The sequence below is a fragment of the Semicossyphus pulcher genome, unplaced genomic scaffold (genome assembly GCF_022749685.1).
Source record: "Semicossyphus pulcher isolate SPU_LCO1_2020_fin unplaced genomic scaffold, fSemPul1.0.p SCAF_11, whole genome shotgun sequence".
NCBI lineage: Eukaryota > Metazoa > Chordata > Actinopteri > Labriformes > Labridae > Semicossyphus > Semicossyphus pulcher.
The window spans coordinates 9,519,776-9,541,352 of record NW_027211615.1 but is presented as its reverse complement, the minus strand read 5'-3'; the positions used below and the strand labels follow the sequence as shown (position 1 = coordinate 9,541,352).

General features: G+C 41.4%; 2 protein-coding genes across 2 annotated transcripts; one reads left to right on the top strand and one right to left on the bottom strand.

Moving 5' to 3' along the window:
- The first annotated feature begins 405 nt into the window (after positions 1 to 405).
- On the top strand, positions 406 to 9,331 carry nrbp1 (nuclear receptor binding protein 1). Its single transcript, XM_069657287.1, has 18 exons — positions 406 to 971; positions 1,236 to 1,494; positions 1,583 to 1,705; positions 2,394 to 2,495; positions 2,602 to 2,691; positions 2,843 to 2,883; positions 3,141 to 3,235; positions 3,358 to 3,441; positions 3,526 to 3,584; positions 5,012 to 5,110; positions 5,202 to 5,334; positions 5,583 to 5,673; positions 5,916 to 5,966; positions 6,159 to 6,294; positions 6,540 to 6,593; positions 6,701 to 6,764; positions 7,481 to 7,536; positions 7,633 to 9,331. The coding sequence occupies exons 2-18, from the start codon at positions 1,264 to 1,266 to the stop codon at positions 7,726 to 7,728; spliced, it is 1,605 nt and encodes a 534-aa protein (XP_069513388.1). The 5' UTR covers positions 406 to 971; positions 1,236 to 1,263; the 3' UTR covers positions 7,729 to 9,331.
- A 534-nt stretch (positions 9,332 to 9,865) lies between these two features.
- Positions 9,866 to 20,913, bottom strand: LOC138583536 (macoilin). The gene is given in 9 exon segments (XM_069655401.1): positions 9,866 to 12,756; positions 13,260 to 13,434; positions 14,053 to 14,163; positions 15,664 to 15,856; positions 17,379 to 17,537; positions 18,811 to 18,934; positions 19,068 to 19,194; positions 19,286 to 19,427; positions 20,743 to 20,913. Coding segments are annotated over 9 exon segments (1,299 nt in total). The 5' UTR covers positions 20,820 to 20,913; the 3' UTR covers positions 9,866 to 12,565.
- Positions 20,914 to 21,577: the final 664 nt, after the last annotated feature.

Sequence of the window (21,577 nt, the reverse complement as noted above, 5' to 3'; positions counted from 1 at the left end):
GTTACTGTTAGCTAGCTGCTAGTTAACTCGGACTCAGGTAATGGGTACTCGACTCAGATTATTCCTTAGTGACTCGAGCTCGGAACCAGATTTGAACACTGGGGACTCGTGACTTGACTTGGACTCAAGGTTTGGTGACTAGGTATACAAGGTATAAGTATATAAATATTGACAAACTCTGGTCTTTTGGGGCACTTTGCCTGCACACTTTATGTCTAAACATAACAACTATCTGTTGTTATGCAACATGTAAAAATAATGAACATTCGTTATAACATTAGATAGATGCCACTAGAAAAGGGCGATTCGAAGGCTTCAGAAGGGGGATGGGAGAAACTGTATCTGGCAACCATACTCGGCTCTGACGTGCCGAGCTCGTAGTGCAGTGTGCATCTGGAAGTTGTCGCCATCATATCTGGCTAAATGTGAAGCTAGCCTTGAGTCAGTCAGCCGTAGTGTTCGAGGATATAAAGTTAATTACATCATTAACCTCTCTTTGTTTCTTCTATCGAGTTTCTGTCAACTGCTGTGATGTTATTAATCAGTGAACGCGTCTAGGACTGTTGCAGTATTGTGCGATTTACTCACATTAGCACTGGCTAATTTTCAGAGCACATATTAGCAGAACTGGAGTCTTCTTGAGGAGCAGCAAGGGGCGGTGGGCTGCTAACACTGTCGCTACCTAGCAGCGGCGAACGAGCTAGCTAGTTAGCTGGCTTGCAAGTAAAACATCGAGAGACATCAGAGGTTAAAGTGAATGAACGTTGTTGCATGCTCGCCGGTAGTTTCTGCTGCTATCTTATGTAATTGAGTTAGAAACGGACCGCAGCCAAGGAGCTAGTTTAGCAGTGTCGCAAAGCTAGCTGCAACTCAGCTGGGAAACAAGATTTAAAGCTAACTACATTAACGTCCGGGTTGATCAGCGGCGGTGGGACTGGAGCTGGCATCGTCACATCTCTTGTCTTTAACACGTAAGTACATGTACATTTGTGCTGTTTCTGTTCATATTTAACGCTATGATCTGGGTTATTATGGCCTTTCCTGTGGAGTGCTACATTAGCTAACTTCTGCAAAGTCTGTTATTCTTCTGCAATTGTGTTATCCTGTCAAGTGCATATCATTGTTTCAAGCTAGGTCTGAAATGTGATATAATTGCTTTGTACTTTACTTCCTGAATGCAGTGTAATGGACTATGATTGTGATCTTTTACTTGGGTATTCCTGTACATCTCACAGCCGGCTGTTGGGCCTGACAACTAAGAGGATGTCTGAGGGAGAGAACAAGCAGGCCCCGGATACTGTCCAGGACGTGAAGCCGGAGTCCATGGCATCTGCACCCACAGGTCAAGGAGTGTCATCTGTGTCTCCGCCGGTGTCCATGGTGACCCAGCCTCCAGCTACTGCTGCCACAGAGGATGAGGAAGAAGAGAGCGAGGATGAGTCAGAGATTTTGGAGGAAAGCCCGTGTGGACGCTGGCAGAAACGCAGAGAAGAGGTAGGAGATATGTCTGCAGAGGAGTCAAGTTTACTTGCACTGAGGTAAAGATGAGGTCTGATGCATTATTTTTGTTTTGCTTCTGAAGGTGAATCAGCGCAACGTTCCTGGGATCGATAATGCGTACTTGGCCATGGACACAGAGGAAGGAGTTGAGGTGGTGTGGAATGAGGTCATGTTCTCAGAAAGGAAGAATTTCAAACTACAGGAGGTGGGTGCATGGCTAGTGCAGTTAGATGTGTCTGACTCAGTTATGTGCTCTACAGTTAAATGACATGTATTATAAATATGATTTCTGGAAGTGGGTTGTGTTTGTCTGTGCTGCGTTGCTTTCTTTGCTGTGATCTTGCTAACAATGTTTAAGCCTGCTGGTTTTCATGGCTGCGTTTGGTTTAAAACACCTTAAGCAAGTGGTTGAACTTGTCCTGCCAGCACAGTAAAACATTTAAGACATTTGGAGAGGGGGAAGTAAGCGGATCAGGAAAGGTATTCAAGGTTACTTTGGGCATTTTTGGCATCAGGCTTGAAGGCTTTTGCATCATGCTTACAAGATCTCTATTTCACGGTTGCAGAAATGATAATGTACCCCTTGTAATATATTTTGTAATGCATCTTATATCTGTATGGATTAAAGCCTAAGACTGATTTAAATTTAGTTCTTATTAACACTGAAATGTGCGTTTGACCTCCGACTTACAAGACAGTCTGTCTGACAACAAGGCCAACCTGGCCATTGAAAATGAATATGTTGTTTAGACAAATGTGAGATCACTTGGGCTGAATTGTGAAACTGTTGTGTTGCATTAAAGCAGTAACATTTACAACACTTCTTATAATGATCGTAATAATTCAGTATTGATATATCCTATCAATATCCTAAGCTCCGTTTTTCCCTACAGGAAAAGGTGAAAGCAGTTTTCGACAATCTGATCCAGCTGGAGCATCTGAACATTGTGAAGTTTCACAAGTACTGGGCGGATGTTAAAGAGAACAGAGCAAGGGTAGGAGATTATCTAAAAAAAAATCAACTTTTATCAAACCATGTAATAACTGTTACGTGCGATGGTTTTTATGCTGATGTGTTTGCATTTCTTCTTGTGTCTGCAGGTGATTTTCATCACTGAATACATGTCCTCAGGAAGTCTCAAACAGTTCTTGAAAAAGACCAAGAAAAACCACAAGACCATGAATGAAAAGGTGCGAAAACTCTGCCGTAACCCAACAACAAGTTTAGACAGGAAGTAACCTGGAAATGACGCAGAAAAGTCAACATCTGTTGATGCAAAAAAGTCTTAGTCAGTTTTTAATGAACACATTTTACTTATATTTTCTGTTTGTTGTCTGACAGGCCTGGAAGCGCTGGTGCACACAAATACTGTCTGCTCTCAGGTAAGTCCGACAGAAAGGTTAACTGCTGTAAGCTCCTTAGTGTGAAAGAATAATTAGTAGTGTGGTGCATCGACCCGATTGACATTCCAAATGCTGAGATACAATTACTACAGCTGCACGCAATCAGCTGTGCTGCAGAGGCCTGTTCAGGTTAAACACTCTTCTAGAAAGAGGGCTGCAGCAGTTGAGTAAATGAATGTGTTCCCTGCTATGGTCGCATTTTTTTATACTGACTTTACCTTTCTGTTTGTCTCCAGCTACCTGCACTCGTGTGAACCTCCCATCATCCATGGCAACCTGACCTGTGACACCATCTTCATCCAGCACAACGGCCTCATCAAGATAGGCTCAGGTAGGGACCATTCAAAGCAAAAGAAAATAACAGAAGGATACTGCAGATGTGTCACTATTATTATCGGCACTAGTTTTTGCATCAGGGATTTTTATATTAAGGCCTTTTCTCTACTCTTTCAGTTGCTCCAGACACCATCAATAACCATGTGAAAACCTGTCGGGAAGAGCAGAAGAGCCTTCACTTCTTTGCTCCTGAATATGGAGGTAAGATCCCGTCAGGACACTCGGATAGCGTAACGCTGTGCTGAAGTGTTTCTGTGATACTGATCAGCTTCTTTCTACTTTCAGCTGTTGCCAATGTTACCACAGCCGTGGATATCTATTCCTTTGGAATGTGCGCCTTAGAGGTGAGAGGACGCCTTGTTCTTGTCCCGTAATCACTCATTTGGTTAAGTTATGCGCTGATGGTTTATGTTAGTTCGTTGTTAATAAAAATGTCACCCCAGCTGTGAACATGCCTAAAGGTCATGCAGATGCTGAATCTGACGATGCATGGAAAGTGTCGGCCATGTTACTCATACTGTTATTTAAGGTGCTTACGAAACATAACCTGATCACTGCCCTTATGCAAGTTATTATGACACCAAATGGAGCAATCGGTCCAAATTACAAGCGATCTGCGGCGGTCGGTTGATTTGTCCATTTCATGCAGGAAAGTTGCTGTAGTTTAGCGATACGCCTCACTGGCTAAACTAACTAGAAACTATACTAACTTCAACTGACCCTTTACCAGGTTTTATTAACTACTTGAACAGAATGGGCGAAGCAAGTCTTATGGAGCTGATTGGTTAATTATGTAACATGACCTGCCTTGCATTTGCTGGACTGAATTTTTTTTTTTCATCTTGTTTGCTGCAGCAAACCCCCCAAAACAGGCACTTTTTAAAGGGCCAGTTTGCCGATTTTCAACCTCAGTCCTATCATGCTATTATGGGGAGCTAATGCTGTTATGATTGAAAAAAAAAGCCTTTTGGCTCTGTGCCTTTGGAGGACGCTATCCGCTTCTCCAACGGGCCCTGGGAAACCTCCACCAGACTATGTAAAACGTGTCATCTGGCGGAGGCCAGGGAGCTCATTAAACTACACTTCCTCAATCTAGGACGCCCGCCTCCGATGTCATGTCTCGTTCAAAATCGTCAGGTTTGAAATGTAGACTGCAGACCTGAAGATTTTTTAGACGATCCACCGGTATATTCTCGTCGTATTTCAGATTCTGTACCGCTCTGAGCCTACAGCGAAACGGTAGTATTTCACTCCAGCGTCTCTCGCTGGGCCGTTCCTTTCAGGGAGAGGCGCAATGCATGCTGGGTGTTGTAGGAATGTATAATGGGCTAAACCACGAGCTGCCTTTACAACTTTCTCCACAGCTATGGCGCCAATTTCAAATATTATTGCTTCTATCGCTTACAGAGAACACCAGCTTTGACTGACAGCGGCTTTTTCCAGGGGCGAACTGCTCCTTTAATGATTAGGCTTGATTCTCCGATGCAATAATAAATTGGTTCATGCAAAAGATGAACATCTGAATGACTCCTTAGCATGTTTGCTTTTTACAGCCGTCACAGAAATAGAGATCAGGGTGTTGGCTATCTCAAGGTTTTGCAGGAAAGGAAATGTGGAAATACTAGACAATGGCACAATAGGTCTGCAGTGATGACCAATGCCTGCAGAATGTGTTGTGTAATCACGAGTGGCTGCTGCTGGCATAAGCTGTGTATTTGTTTTCATGAATCACCTCCAATCAACTCCCTTTTTTGTCCCACCTACTCCTCAGATGGCTGTGTTGGAAATCCAGAGTAATGGAGATTCGTCTTACGTGTCCCAAGAAGCCATAAACAGTGCCATTCAGTCCCTAGAGGACCCACTGCAACGGGTGAGCGAGGGAGAGGAAAGCATTTAAAGCCTGGATGTCTGTTTGGGAGATGAATCCACAGCCTGAAGCTTATCCTCACAATGTTTTTCAGGAGTTTATCCAGAAGTGTCTGGAGGTGGACCCCAGTAAGCGACCCACAGCGAAGGAGCTGCTGTTTCACCAGGCCTTGTTCGAGGTGCCCTTACTCAAGCTGCTGGCTGCGCACTGCATCGTCAGCCACCAGCGTGAGTCAAAACACACACTAAGAAGAGTTCAAAGTTCACAGTTACAGAAGCTGTTTCTTTTGCGTCACTTTCTGGAGCACTTGGTGGAACTTTTGGGGTCAGCTTCCAAAATGTATAGATGCAATATAACAACAATCCTTCGACTGGACATGTATCAGTTAGCAAATTCTGACTTTTATTTGCTCTTAACAACAAAAAAAGCATTAATACTTTCTTATTTGATTGTGGTCCTTTCTGTTCACCTCTAGATATGATTCCAGAAAATGCTTTAGAAGAGATGACGAAGAACATGGACCCTAACTTGGTGATCGTTGAGGCCAAGGACGGAGTTCAGATGAAGTGAGTCTGAATAACACAAAAACAAACACGATCGTAAAAAGACAATGAAAAGAAAAAACCCAGGGAGGGAAGGAAATCTGTGGAAGTGTTCCTGTGGTTTTCTGTATGCAATTCATATTACAAAACACTGACAAGATTTTCCTCTGGACTTTTGGGAATCATAATGTTAATTTGTCTCAGCTCTGCATTTTAGCCTTACTTGGCCACACTCTAAGTATTCAACTTGTGTCATCATTTTTCAGGCTTTCTCAGTTTCCTGCACTCGAATTGGACAAGTTCCTGGAAGATGTAAGGTAAGAAAACTCCCTGCTACAGGCAGCAACATACTTGGAAACAAATTAGCCATGATTTGCCTGCAATTTGAAGTTTCTGCCTTGAACCCAAAACCATCGCTTTAAAGATATACTTGAGTATTGAAACTGCACAGTACAAAATCCTTTGCAGCCGTCCTGAAATTTTGCTTCTTTTTATCTGTGTTCTTCCAGGAATGGGATCTATCCGCTGACCGCGTTTGGGATACCATGTCCACAACAACCCCAGCAGGAGGCGGTGAAGTCGCCCATAGTGCCCCCCTCAGTGAAAACCCCGACTCCTGAACCCGCAGAGCTCGAGACCAGGAAGGTAAGAACGCACATGTTGCACATCTTTTCTCTTTAAATTAAATCAACAATCCCGTCATGTTCTGGTCTTACAAGTAACTGAAAATGCCAGATGGACGCTTTAAACCAAACTCCCACAAGGTTTATTTAAAAAGTAGTCAAATATTTATGTAATATTTTTATTGCATGTTGCACTTCATCCTTTCAGATCATAGTCTAGATGTGGCCTGCTGTATATTGAGCTGTTTTCCTGCTGGTTCTCCACAGGTCCTTCAGATGCAGTGTAATATTGAGCCTGTTGATGAAGGCAGTAAGCATCATGTGAGTTTCACTTCTGTCTATGTCTCCGCTTCTAAATATTGAGTGTCATATGTTAATGTCTTTGTGTGTTGCTTGACTTTAAAATACATTATTTAATTCCCTTCCAGCTGACCCTGCTGTTGAAACTTGAGGATAAACTGAACAGGCACTTAAGCTGTGATTTGTTACCAAGTGAGTATCTTTATTCACAGTCATTCAGATATGACTTAAGAAGTAGACTACTGTCACCTTTACATTTTCTCATCACTTTGGGGGCATTTTAATCCTCTATCTGGTTGTTTAAATCAGAGGGATGATGATGACATTGGTGGAAAACTGAGGCCATGTCTACACGTACACAAGTATTTTTCAAAAGAGTTTTTCCCTCCTTCATTTCCCAAAAAACGTCCACACAAGCACGACAACAGGCGGCGATTTAACCCAGTCATGCAAAGAAGATAAAGTAAATCACGGCTAATCAAAAGTCTGAAAAAATCTATTGCAGGAAGATTACCTGGCGGGCTGCAGTGGCGCATCGAGGAACGGGGGGCGATATATCAATATAGTGGATGTGTCACTTTACATATATGTGTCAACATGTAAAAAGTCCTGTTAGCAAGGTTAGAAGCATCACTGTTTTTGTCACGTCCATTTAGCAAAAAACGCTTTTTACCTAAACTACATGTCTCCGTGCAAAAAGGGTTTCTAAAAGTCTTCTTCTTTTACAAAAGATCCGTTTTCAGTGACCTAAAACAGCGTTTGTGTGCAAACAAAAGGCCAAAACACGGGCGGAAAGCTACGTTCTGAAAAACACCCGCGTACGTGTAGACATGGTCTGAGACTTTGAGGGAGTGTAAAGATACACATTGCCACCATGTAGTATTCTGACGGTGTTGTATTTTATTCAGATGAGAACGTGCAGGAGCTGGCTGTGGAGCTCGTTCAGCTGGGATTCATCAGTGAAGTAAGTAAAGTCCATCTTTTTGACTATTGTCCGTTGGCAGTAAAACCCCATTATCCTACCTATGATATCTTTTAACCCTACTATGTCATTCTTCAGGGCGATCAGCCGCGACTTGCATCCGTTCTTGAAGAGGCCTTCTCAAAGTTCTACAGCCGGAACGGTTCTCTCAATCCGGTGACTGTTTCCTCGTAGCGGAGGACTCGCTCGGCCTTCTTTCAGCCCTCCTCGTCCTCCATGTCAGGACTAGCTTTTTGCTCCACTTCTGAGTTGCGGGAAAGCTTTGTGAGGATGGAGGAGGGAAGCCTTGGTCTGGCTGCAGATGCTGCAGCCTGTCGTCGTATGTTCTGGTGGGAAAAGCTGCCACTAAGTGGTTGTTGCTTTCTATCTTTTATTTTTTTTTTTCTCCCTCCCACCCAAAACAGCCATCTGCTTCTCTTGTGAAAGAGGAAATCCTAGTCGCATCTTTAAGGAAAATAGAAATGTTTTTCACCGTTTGGCTCATTTCTTTCAGTTTGAAAGTAGTGATGAAATGTTGGAGGTAAGCCAAATTAAAGTGGATAACAGCAGTGTTTTCCTTAAGTCAGTATTAAAACTGTATTTTAAACATTTTTACTTCAAATTGTTAAATAGTTGTCTGTATGAAAAAAACCCTTTGTCCCGGCATACTGAAGTGTCTGTATTATGGTGTTGTAAGGTTAAGTCTGGTTGTCTGGTCCTTTTAAACTTTCTCTCGAACAGCGAGTGAGGCATCTTCCTACCTAGAGACTCTTAAATGCATTGAGTGTGAAATGCAACAGATGCAACGTCACTTTTACATCCGAATCCTGTAATTATACAACATTCAGCTGCAACACAATCTGAAGAGCTAAAGCTAAAATAAAAAAAAATCAATCTATTTATTTGTGTATCTTTTCCTGAGTGTGTACAGAACTTCACTTCAGCACAAAGGCGGGTGGTTGTTTGAATGTATGCTTTTAGTTTCTCTCTCTTTAAATCAAGCTGTCGTTTTCTATGAAAAGGGGTGTCATCACTCGATTGTGGTCCAACTACGACTGTAGCTTCTGTTTTAAGAGTAGCCCATTGCAGCACTTATCAGTTAGAGCCAAGTTAGTCTTTCTTTCGATGAAGTTTGACACAAGAGAGGCTGATAAGATCCATGCGAAGATGCTTCTGAGGTGAATAACATGATATGAAAGATGTCAACATCAGTGATTGCATGTACGCTTTTCTGTGTCTAAATGGAAACTAGTGCATGCAACGAGCTTGCTTCTGGAGTTCTCATTTAGACTTCGATGGTGAAATATTCCAGTATAATCATGCAGAAGTTTTGTCCGCTGAGGCCTGTGAACATTTAGATTTTGTGGCTTCCTTCATGGCTGAGATATCCTGTGTGACACCAGAGCTAAAACTTGCCCCCTTCCACGTAGGTATTCATTTACTGGCTCTGACCACCGTTCTGTGTTAACTGTTTGGGGATCTCTCTGCTAGTTTGCACTGCTGTACACTTTTATATGCTGTTTGAAATGTCCTGTGGCCTCTGGCTCCTCCACACTAATAGGAGGAGCTTGAAATGAATTGGAAATAGCGTCATAAAAAGTCTGTGATATAGTCTCGTCTTCTCTCTATGCTGTGACTTCCTTCTGACAGGGTCTGTAGATACTGCGAGATACAAGTGTGGGACTGCCTGGCATGCTTGTAACCATCTTGTACACTGTATGCTGGACACTGTGCTCTGTTTCTGCAACGCATTTACCCCGTTTTTCACTTCCTGAAATAAAACTTTACACTATCAGCACTTCAGGTCTGTTGGTTTGTCATCTGGAAATGAATGCAAACACAGGCAAGTCACATGAAGCCTTTCAAACGTAATATCTAAAGACACTAAAAAAGGAGTTCCACAAGGATCTATGCTGGGCCTACTTGACTTTTGTAATTTACACTGTATAAGTTATAAACAGTTCACAGTTGCTTGTCAGTTATTACAGCCTGCAAACAACATGGTTTGAAAACGGTCATACTGTTCGGCTCACTAACTCGGGATGAAGAAAAAAACCCTAACCGTCTTTTCTGCTACAGAAATGTGTTATGTTTCTGCAGAGTTGCACCTCTTTGTGACTTAAAAAAAGGGGTTTAAAATACTGATAACGAGCTATCAGCCAAAAAGCTTTGAAACCAGCTGAGTGAGGGAAATGGCAGTTAAATGCAATATGACTCAACGTGCACATTAAGTACATGTTGGTGGTTTTATCTCAAAGAATACAATCTGGAATTGTTATTTACACTCAAAGCTAAAAAAAAATGTACACAGAGACGCACACTGAGACAAAACTCAATTGTTTAAATAATTTATACAAAAAAACCCATCAAGAGCATAATCTCGCCCTCAGAGCATCACTGTTTGAATTATTTGTTCCAAAATGTTAAGAAACTGTAGCCCTTGTACACAAGTATATTCATGTACATACTTAAAGTCACAATGTGTGCTCGAATAACAGTTGAATAAAACACATTTCATGCTGACAAACACATTGCCGTACAAAATTACAGCAGTATAATAAAAGTACAGCAATACTAAAAAATATTTTTGATATAAAACACCCTAGAAACACACTCTAAATAAAAAGCTACCAAAATTGGCGACATCCAGTTCATGAGTGTTTTTCAGCTGCGTGGGCATTTTAAATTCTGTACAATTGTGAGTAAAAAAAAAAAAGAAAAGAAACAAAAGAACTACAAAAACAGTACATAGCACTTCAATTCAAACACATTACTCTTTCACATTAAATTTGTGTTTTACTTCCTAGTTTGAAAGTAATGTATATAGGCACAGTAATTATATTCATGAGCCGTGTTTGGTCAACACCGTTCCACTTTAACTCATGGACGAAGTCTAATTCTGGCCAAACAGCGTGGCAACCATTCAGTTTACACTTCCTCTCTTTTCCGGGAGAGCTGCTAAACACAAATGCAGTTGTTAGCTGTCAGTTGAAACAAAGAGACATTATTGCGACTCCTTTTGCCGCATCTCCTAAACTTAATCAAGTCACTCCCTTGCTTAAATATCACCGCAGATTATTCTAGAGAAACGTCATACAAATAAGACACCTGAAATGTCTGCAACATCTGTCTTCAGCTCTAACGGGTCTCATTCCAATCTTTAAAAAGACAAAACTGTTAATTTTGTGAACCCATATGTTTCATCAGAATTTCTTAAATCACCTTTATCCACTATTTACAGGCACACACAAGAGCACCTTGATGCATACATTCCTTAGAAATTAAGACTATGTTGTCAGTTATTAAATGTATTAATGCTTTGAGAGATTTTATGCAGAATATTGTTGTGACCTAAAAATCTGCATCTTATTAAATAATGATTTGTTTAATCCAGAATCTATCTGACTAACAAGCTCTTGGAGATAATTCCATACAACCATCTCTCTATGATCATAGTGATAATTTATAATGTATTCAGATATATGTCACAGATGTGTCTTACCAAAAGATGTTGCTTGCAGTATTCCTTGTGTGCCCTCTCCAGGAAACAATGTGACATCTCAGAGTAAGACAAGAACACATGTTAATAGTACAATTAATGATGGCTGAATTCCATTTAGCTGCTTCAGTTTCAGGGTATTATGCATGCTGGCTCACTGTCATGGCTTGTTTTCGATTATGACAAGTCAAAAAGTTTACAGGCTTATTAGATCCTTCTTTTCTAATATACTCCAAAATCTTTTGACAAAAAGGAATAAACAGGATTTTAGAAATGTATCACATTAGATTGAATGCTTCAGTCAATTTCTCTTTGTTATCATACAACAGATGTGATTAAAAAGTCTGTAAAATCCTACAAATTAAAGTTGTAATCTCGAAGATTTCAGTTTCGTTCTCTTTGGCGGCACCTATGGCGATAAATGGTAATTGCGGGAGCACACTTCCCAGATATCCAGACAGTGCTGCATGTGTGACGTCCACGATTGGCTCCGGTTGTAACTCTTGATTTTCCTCGCTGACGGTCGCTTTCCTGTTTTAGACTGTTTGCTTCATCTGAGCGTCGACTTTTCTTTTTCTTTGGATTTTCACTTATTTGTGAAGTTGTATCTGTAGTCATCCATCTTTTCTTTGTTTGTTCAGCCATAGTAGATTACTGTTTACTCGCAACACTTGCAGGGACCGGAAAAGCAGCTGCTTAGCTCCGCCTACCCTCTCTGGCAGACCAACCACTGCTGCGTCACCAACTGGGATTTTTTCCGCGAAAGTCGCCACAGACACTCAGTCTGTAAAACTGCAAATGCAAAGGCTTTCATCAGTGGGCCATAGGCTCAATCACCATTGTGTTACCTCATTCGGCGATAGATAGTGACTTAGCAGACACTTATTTAAATGAAAATCTTCGAGATTATTACTTTAATAATATTGAGTTGTTAATTTTGCTTTGATGTCAGGAAGTACACTGTAGGTTGTAAAGCTTGCTGTCGGTACCTTGCTAGAGAAAGGTAGCAAGATAAATCTACTTGTACATTTTTAAACATTATGAGTCGTCTGGGTAAACTACTGGCCAACTCCTGTTCTGAGATGTGTTCAGGTGAGTTTAGGAAACACTTATTTCATTGTTTTGTCTCTTGTGTAGAAATGTACGAACAAAGCACCAAACTGAATTATAAACAGGGTCTAAATTTGAAAAGATGTTGTGCTTTTCTCTGTTGCATCCCGACTAGATGCTGTAAGGAAGAGTGTCTTATCATCAAAATCGTGCCTACAGCAGCTCTGCATATCAGATATCTTATTTTGGACTCTTCATCCCTCGATGTGGGAGGAATCAGCACATATATAATAATGTCAAGTTAGCACCATCAGTGCAGCGAAAGGCATTCAACATGTGGAGGCTCATTCTGGTTTCCCTCGTGGCTGGAAGAAGTTGACTTCAAAGTATCAGTTAGCTTTGTAATAAAATCCTTCCCCTCAGGTTTTATGAGGGAGGAGTCTGCCAAAGAGGTCTGAGGATCTGAAAAAAAAGACAATCCTTTCATTTCTTCAGGCACTGGTACATCAGTGCTCGTGGATTCAGCACGTAGCGCTCAGAGTTGAGTAACTTGGTGAGATACTGCGGCACCGGAGGTCGAGGAGCCATGTAGGAAACGCCGGGACTGACGGCCATCACCTCCGCGATCTTCTGCTTCATCTCCCTGATCTCCCGGTCCTGCTTCATCACTTTATCTGCCAGACAGACAAAGGTAAAATATGAGGAGGTGGACACTGCAGGAAGAAGTGATATTAAAAAAAAAATCACCTTTAAGGTAAGATGGGCATTAAGAGGATTAAAACTCAAAGTGGAAAAGCTGTGTCACCTGAGAAACCGGCCTGCCGCAGGTGTAGTGATACTCGATTGTTCAAGAGAGAAAATAGTGCTTGTTTATGCAGCACAATCTAAAGACCAATAGCAATCTCATAGAAAAATACTTAAATATCTGTGCAGCCTGATGTAAAACATTTGTCTTAAACAGGAAAATCAAAAGGGAAAAAAGTAGTTGTGTACCCAGTGGTGCTTCTTGGCCACATGATGGTGCTATTGTATAAAGTTATAAACCAAAAACTTCCTGGGTTCCTGGTCTACTTTCCCTCAAAGGAACGTACTAATCTGATGACACATTTTCAGGAGAGGAAGCAAATCAACAAACAACAAGGGGACATGTAAATGTGAGGAGAAAGAGAGCGTGAACCTTGAGCGATTTCCAGCTGTCTGCGGGCATCTCCCAGCGCCGAGAACAGGTCCAGCTTAATGCGAGTCTCTGCGCTCAGGTTGTACTCCAGGTGTTGAGCCTTTTCCTGCATGGCTGACAGAGTGGACAGCAGCATGTCTGTCTCTTTCTCCACACAGCGGTACTTCCCGAGAGCCTGAGGCCAGACAAAAGTAAGAACATGTGAATCAAACTTGTTATGATTATAATCACAGGAAGGTGTTTTGGTTTCCTAAGTTTTTTGTTGTTGTTTTGCCAAGTTTAATGCGTGTTTAGGATCATTTACTTAGGGAACCAAATGCACCACAGAGAAAACAACTTCCACACATTGATGATGAATTGGCCAGCCATTCAAAAAACATGAAAGCTGCACGTTATCACAGAGAAACTCAGGCGGATGATTCTTTCTGTGTTACATTGACTTTTCTTTCATTAAAGCAGTGCAATGTTTTTCGTGAAAGACCTGGCTACTGTTTCTGCATGCTTCATGGAGAGTGTACCACTAAAATTATATACAATACCACAAAATACAACAATGTACACACCTGATGTCAAACAACAAAAAACAACCACACATTACTGCATACTGATGTGATGACAAAGTGCAAATGCCTCCAAAGAAAACCATTCATTTTTTTAAAAACACACAGAATAGAAATAAAAACTCAAACAGCAAATAAGATTACATGACCATACGAAGACGACCCGACCACTTGAGACTCACAGACACTGAAACTCACAAGTTCATTCCCAAATAGTGTAAAAAAAAAGATACCTCAACATCACTCTCTAGATCTACCACACGACTGTCTTTCACTTGAAACTCCAGCTGTAGTTGTTTGTACTCTGTCTCTAGATCTTTTACTCTTTTCCTTAACATTTGGGTCTCACAGTGTTCCTGCCTGGTGTTGGAGAGCGGTGAGAGAAGAAGGGGTTCATTTAAACATTTAGACCAGTTCACACAGAAACATTTTGTTTACATTGTTCTTGTTTGTCATATCCAGGCACAAGATGGTTACACAAATACAGGAAATAGATCTATGTGTCCAACTTTTACATGTGCATTTAAGGGCTAAGTTTGACATTTGAGAAAATGTGCCCTTTCACTTTCTTGCCAAGACAACACGAGAGGATAGCCTTATCATATCTGTATGTTTAATGTGAGGCGACAGTTAAAGTTAGCTTAGCTTAGAACAAAGACTGGAAACAGTGAAATTAGAGACGTTTGCAGGCGTAAAAGGTTATGTTTTGACAGAACCAAGCTAGCCGTTTCTCCCTAATTAAAGGGCCAGTTCACCAGTTTTCAACCTCAGTCCTATCATGCTGTTATGGGGAGCTAATGCCATTATGGTAGGAAAAAAATGCAATTTCACTCTGTGCCTTTGGAGGACGCAATCCGCTGCTCCAATGGGCCCTGGAAAACCTCCATCAGACTACGTAAAGCGCGTCATCTGGCGGAGGCCAGGGAGCTCATTAAACTACACTTCCTCAATCTAGGACGCCCGCCTTCGATGTCATGTCTCGTTCAAAATCGTCAGGTTTGAAATGTAGACTGCAGACCTGAAGATTTTTTAGACGATCCATCGGTATATTCTTGTCGTATTTCTGATTCTGTACCGCTCTGAGCCGTTGCCTGCAGCGAAAACGGTAGTATTTCACTCCAGCGTCTCTCGGTAGGCCGTTCCTTTCAGAGGGAGGGGCGCAATGCATGCTGGGTGTTGTAGGAATGTAGAATGGCCGAAACCACGAGCTGTTTGAACAACTTTCTCCACAGCTATGGCTCAAATTTCAAATATTATTGCTTCTATCGATTACAGAGAACACCAGCTTTGACTGACAGTGGCTTTTTCCAGGGGCGAATTGCTCCTTTAATGTCCATTGAAGTGATATCTTCATAGTTTAGCCATACAATAACCTAAGTGTAATAACCAAAATTATGGTTTTGCTGGGGGTTTTGTCCTCGACTTTCCCTGGCTGGGCACAGAGACTAAAATAGTCCCACACAAAACCCCTCTGAAACCACAAATGGTGTTTTTTTTCTACTCTTCGGTTAGTCTACAAATGAAACAAAAAAGCTATAATGTGAGCTTTAGAGGTACTTGTACACGTTTTTTAACCTTTTGACAAAGCCAGACTAGCTGTTTTCCCTTGTTTCCAGTCTTTATGCTAAGCTAAGCTAATCAGCCTCTGGCTCAAGCCTCATCATGAACACACAGATATGGGAGTTGTATATATCATAACTCAGCATGAAAATAAAAAGCATGATTCATACTATTTATTGAGTTGTTTGGCCATACATTTACAGCAGTATTTTATTCTGTTCAGTAGCAAACTATTCCAAATCCAGCTTTTCTTTCCAGGCATAAAGCCACTTAATGAATTTTACAGGTTTGTTAGGTGTTATTTACCTGTTTGTTAGGCTCCTCGCTGTGCTGGCTGCTTCCTCCAGTTTCTGAGCCTGAAGCTCAGCCAACTGTTTCTCCACAGAGAGTCTGGCCTCCGTCTCTGCTCTGGTCTTCTTCTCCAGCATCGCGCTGCTCTGTTTGTCCCTCTGCTTGGTTTTACTCAGACACAAAATCCTGAGGAAAAAAGGGTTAAAGTAACTTTAAATCATGTAAAAAAAATGGGTCACTGCCACATTCAAGTTGTTTGAGATTAACTTCAGACAAACAGAAGATGCTAAACGTGATTCTTATCCTCTTGTAGTTGTTGAGTCAATGGAGAGCACCTTGCTTTAAAAAACTGGGACATGCCTGATCAAAACATGTTCGTCTCAAAAAAGCTGCTGGCTGGTGGATGTGGATTTGATGGGTGAATGTTTCGTGGGTTTAAATGTGATTGGGGTTTTTTTCCAGCACAGTTTTTCTTTTAGTTTTTTTTGGATGATTGTTTGTGGGCAATTGCTGGATCAACATGAGAATAATCAGCAACAATTTTATCAATGGAGTCATGTTTTTTTGTTTTTTTTTAATGCCAAAAATTCAACCATAAAAGCTCCTTAAATGTAAAAAATGTTTGCTGATATTCTTTGTCTTCTTTAAAGGTATAATCTGGACGATTTTCATGTAAATAAATGTCTATAAATCTATCGCCGAAGGAGGTAACACAATGGTGATTGAGCCTATGGCCCACTGATGAAAGCCTTTGCATTTGCAGTATTACAGACTGGCTGTCTGTGGCGACTTTCGTGGAAAAAATCACAAGCGGCGCCCAGTTAGTGACATCACCCAGCAGTGGTTGGTCTGCCAGAGAGGGTAGGCGGAGCTAAGCGGCTGCTTTTCCAGTCTGTGTGTGTCTTGCGAGTAAACAGTAATCTACTATGGCTGAACAAACAAAGAAAAGATCGACGACTACAGATACAACTTCAAAAATAAGTGAAAATCCAAAGAAAAAGAACCAAATTGGACGCTCAGATGAAGGCAAACAGTCTAAAGAAGAAAAATCAAGAGTTACAAATGTAACAAAGACAGCCAACCGTGGACGGTTAAATTAGGAAGTGTGCTCCCACAGCTACCGTTTATTGCCAAAGGTGCCGCCAAAGAGAACGCAACTGAAATCTTAGATTAGACCTTTAAGAGTAAATTAAATATATATTTATTTTATATTTATTTTTTGACTTTTTGTTGGATAAAGGAAACTAAAAATCTCTATAATGATAATAAATGAACAATGATTGTAAATCCACAACAATCACATAATATAATAAAGCATGTGCTAATGTTATTATTACCTTTATAAGTTACAATATTTAGATTGCGCTAAAGAAACCCCCCCAAATTTTACTTCATTAAAAAATGAAATGTTCTCATGTATTTAAACCCTCATGCTTTAAAGATTCAAGTACTTCATTCATTTATGGATGAGAATTGTGAGTCTCAATCCCTTGATATGAAACATGACTTCATATGATATTAATTACACCCCGGCTTAAAAAGAGATCCATCAGCCCTTCTGAGGAATAAAACATCTGCCCCAAAAAGTTTGCTTCCACAGACAACCACAGTTCCAGCAGCATTTTTCATGCAATCATCCCTCCATCCCATGAGCCCACAGAAGGAGCCAGAGATGAGCTCTCAGCAGTGGATGTAGTGGACCACTCACTTGCTCTGCAGCAGCATGTTGGACTGTCTGAGCAGGGACACCTCCGGTCTCAGGCTCCGCTCGCTGTTGGTCAGGTTGCAGATGTGACTTCTCAGCTCCTGCTCGCTCTGCCTGCTCGTCTGCAGCTCGCCCTTCAGCCTCCTCAGCTCCTGCTCCAGCCTGAGAGAGAAGAATCAGCAGAGTTACAGGGACAGAAAGAGATGGTTTAGCCCTGATTAAAACTGTATTGAGGGGGAAGATAATAGCTGCATACTTGGTCGTCTGCTCAGCGTGGTAATTCTGAGCCGCTGTGGCACTCTTGTCTGTCACGTCCCGGTTGGGGCTGACTGTTTTGGAGCTGGATCTCTGTTTCTTCTCCGTCCTCCCAGCAGGCGGTGAAGGAGTGTTTGTGCTGCCTCTGCGGGCTTTTGGTGAGGAGCTTTTCGCTGCCGGCCGCGTGGCTTTGCTTCCTTGCTCATCTTGAGGTAGATTTTCAGGGGCTGAAGTAGATTCTGGTCCTCCTCCCCCAGAGTGGGGCAGATCTCTGGACTCACCGGCTTTGATTGACGGCTGCCGCCTGTTTGATTCAGCCGACCTCACCTCCTGTGTTCCCTTCTCTGTCACTCTCTCCTCGCTGCGGATCTGGAGGCAGTCAGAGATGTGTCCCTCATCGTGGGCCACTACAGCACCGTTCTGACACTGATACTGTGTCGACTCAGGCTTCGTCTTCCATTTTGAGCCTGCAAGAAGACAAAAAAAAGTCTTCACTCTGCTGTCTTTGGCGAGAACAGCGGTTTAGAAAATACAGTTTGCTGCTTCAGTCAAAAGGATTCCTGTCTGAGCCACTTAATCAAAGCAGCATTGACTTATCTGTACTCCTTTCACATAGCTACTTTGGTATTTGACACTTGTGTTGTGGTGGCAAAAAATGGAGTCTATCTCGAGTCTTGGATGAAATAAACGTGTGTATAAATGGAAGGTGAAGACGACTCACTGCTGCTGCCATCTGTGCTGTTCTTGGGGTAAACCTGCAGGCCTGGAGGCAGCGAGTGCTGCAGGAGGTGCATGTGGAAGTCGTTCTCACTCTGCACGGCTTTCTGTATGCGCAGCTTAAAGATGTTGGTGAAATAGCAGGTGGCATAAAACCCCAGGTACACTACAGGATATCCGATGCTGAATGTGAAAACAGAGGGGGAAAGACAGAGAAGAATATGTGTGCCACATAATAAATATCTTGAATCGCAAATAATTATTATTGGGAACTTAATAGGTTTAAGCATATATTTACATCTTTTATAATATAATAGAAGTAAATTTACTCATGCACTCTTTGATCCACAAACATCAAGGCCACTTCTTTATATCACAAAGGGGTTTATCTAAGTTTTAACCTAGATAATCGTGATTCACTTTAATTCTAACTGAAATATGGATTTAAATTAAATCAACATACCAGTGTGCAGCAAACAGATGAGACAGGTTTGCTTGAGAGGTTTTAAGGTCTTTGAGTCGAAGCGAAGCCTCTGTGTACACAAGCAGAATCCACAGGGACACCGTCGATATACAGATGCCTTTCTCTGCAGGAACATGAAATAATCAGATGTAATGTTGAGAAAATCACTAGAACATAACAGAAACATAGCTTCATTTACATGTAAGGAACATAGTTCTGCATATTTGTGTGGGATGAACCACAGAAAACATACTCACCTGTGTGCCAAATGTAGTTGAATAATACATATGTGCTGGCCACAAAGAACAGCCAGTGCAAAGGAACAAAAATTAAACAAAAGATGTCCAGAGTAAAAGCAGCACAGACAAAAACTACACAAATAACCTGCAAACAAAGAACACACAAACTTCAATGAAATGCATTAGGACTGTAATCATTGGCTCACAATATGAAACTACACAGTGGGGGTTCTCACCAGTCCATGGCAGTGGAAAGTGGTGTAAACGCTGCCAAAGAAGAGCCAGCATGGCCACAGGTACTCCAGTCTGAACTCAAGGATGAAATCCGCCAGCAGCACTAGCGTCCACATCATCATGAACTTGAGGATGGTGTAGGCACTGAAAAAAGACAATCCCTTCCTGTTACTATTCTACATAAAACATCAGCAGAAGGGGGTGTGTTGATGTTGGTGAACAAGTGAAATAAATGTGATTTTCGCCTCTGATTCTTCTACAGAAAGAAGCTGAATCCATCCCTTTACACACACAAAGAAGACAAAACAGGACTTAGCATCAGATAAATGTTGCTAAACCCGTAATTTAGCAGCTGCATCTTTAAAAACACAGTCTGCCATTTAAATAGAGGCACTGACGAACAATGCCTGCTCCCTCCCTCGTTTTATTAGGCGACCACGAGACAAACAGGGGCTGTGGTTTCCTCCTTTGTTCTGCTCATCCATAGGCTGCCATCACATCAGCCCCTTCTTTGTTTGGTAACCATGGCAATATTTCATCTGGAGGAGAGAGGGAGCACCACAGCATCCCACTGCACATGGACAAAACACCCTTTCTAAAGTGTTTGAATTTATCTTGCAGGTATTTCATATCAGATACTAAATATGTAAGTAGTTTCCCAACTGAAAAACCCAATATTTTATATTTAGGAGGAAGAAGGGGGAGACAACAGTGTAGGCAAATAAATTATTCTTAGAAGTTCAAGTCTGAATTGTAATATCACTAAATGACAGTATTTTCTTTTAGCTAACAGTCATTATCATTGCTGCAAAATACTGCGAATAATTTCAAAATAAAAGCAGCAAGACATGTTTTTATTGTCTACCGTACATCTAACTGGTTTAATTTGTTTTACTTGTCTTATAGAAATAGGCCTACGATGTGAAGTAAATACAACGATATAATAATTAGTCTCTCTATCCTTCACCAATCTTTTCTGGTCTGCACTCTGTCTAGACGCTTTCAAAATTATGCTTATATGTGCAGAAAATGAGCTGCTTTCCTTTCAGCTTTATGGAACAATAATATCCCACAAGAGAAGCATAACGTGTTGACTAAATGTCAGCCTATAATTCGGCCTGAGGAAACAAAAGACAGACTTAAAAGCGGATACAGCATCCTTAAGAGAAGCAGGCCGAAGATAACTTGCACAGCTGCTAATTTGTGTCTTTCTGTAAACAATGTCGACTGAAGTAACTGGCACTACATTTCTAAGCTTCTGTCCCAGCACATTAGCCGTAATGGGGGCTATTTAAGCCCAACACTGGTTCGTATAAATCGTCGAGACATGGATGAAGTGATCGGACGTGAGGCAGACAGGTGAGTGGATGACGACGGCTGAAATTAACACAAAGACGAGCACCACAACAAAAGCAGCCTCCGCCAGGCAGGCGACGCGGCTCGCGGCGGCGCTAGCTACCTCTCAGACAGCCTTTCCGTTATTTTCATTTTTTTCATTTTCCGTAGCCTGTTCGCGTCCACATAACGTCTCTTCATCTTATGGCTTCAACTCCCTCCGTGCTGTCTGGTTTTGTTTTGTTTTTTTACACCGCAGCGGCAGTAATGAAAAAGGGTCCCTCTTTGTGGAAGAGGATGCTCAGTTCAACCTGTGATGATGTCTGGGAACAAATATAGGCTTCCGCGGTTCTGCGCATGCTCAGTAGGTGTTGTACCTACAAGTGTTCATCGCAGGAGGGGAGCAGATAAACACACTGTACTCACTGTACACTTTGTACCTAATGTCTCATGAATTATTAATATAATACTTGAACAACCAAAAGCACGTTCAAAAACACACCTAGACTTTTATCTATTTCATAGATGCTTCATCAGAATCAGAATCTGGATTTGTTGCCAAGTAGGTTTACACATACAAGGAATTTGTTTTGTTTTTTTGGTACAGAACTATTAACACAGAACTAGAATAAAAAACAAGCAAAAGACTTAAATGGAACAAGATAAAAAAATAAGGCAATAAGAATAAAAATATTAAAAACAATGCATAGAATACAAAATAGAACAACATACATGTAATTAAAAACTGTACAGATCAGAATCAGAAATCAGAATCAGAAATACTTTATTAATCCCCGGGGGGACATTCGGGATGTGCAGGATTTTGGTGAGTGCAAAAGCATACAGTATAAAATTAAAAATAGTGTAACGACAATATAAAAGTCCAGTGAGCGTTAATGTAACACATATAGTCTGATTTAGAGTCAAACATTTGTAAAATGTTAAGTGACTGAGGGGCT

Excerpts from the sequence above, each read along its gene's own strand:
- nrbp1 (XM_069657287.1), top strand. The coding sequence starts at position 1,264 with ATGTCTGAGGGAGAGAACAAGCAGGCCCCGGATACTGTCCAGGACGTG. Across the intron at positions 3,585-5,011 it reads TTGGAATGTGCGCCTTAGAG|ATGGCTGTGTTGGAAATCCA; the intron begins GTGAGAGGACGC and ends CCTACTCCTCAG. Across the intron at positions 6,295-6,539 it reads CAGAGCTCGAGACCAGGAAG|GTCCTTCAGATGCAGTGTAA; the intron begins GTAAGAACGCAC and ends GGTTCTCCACAG.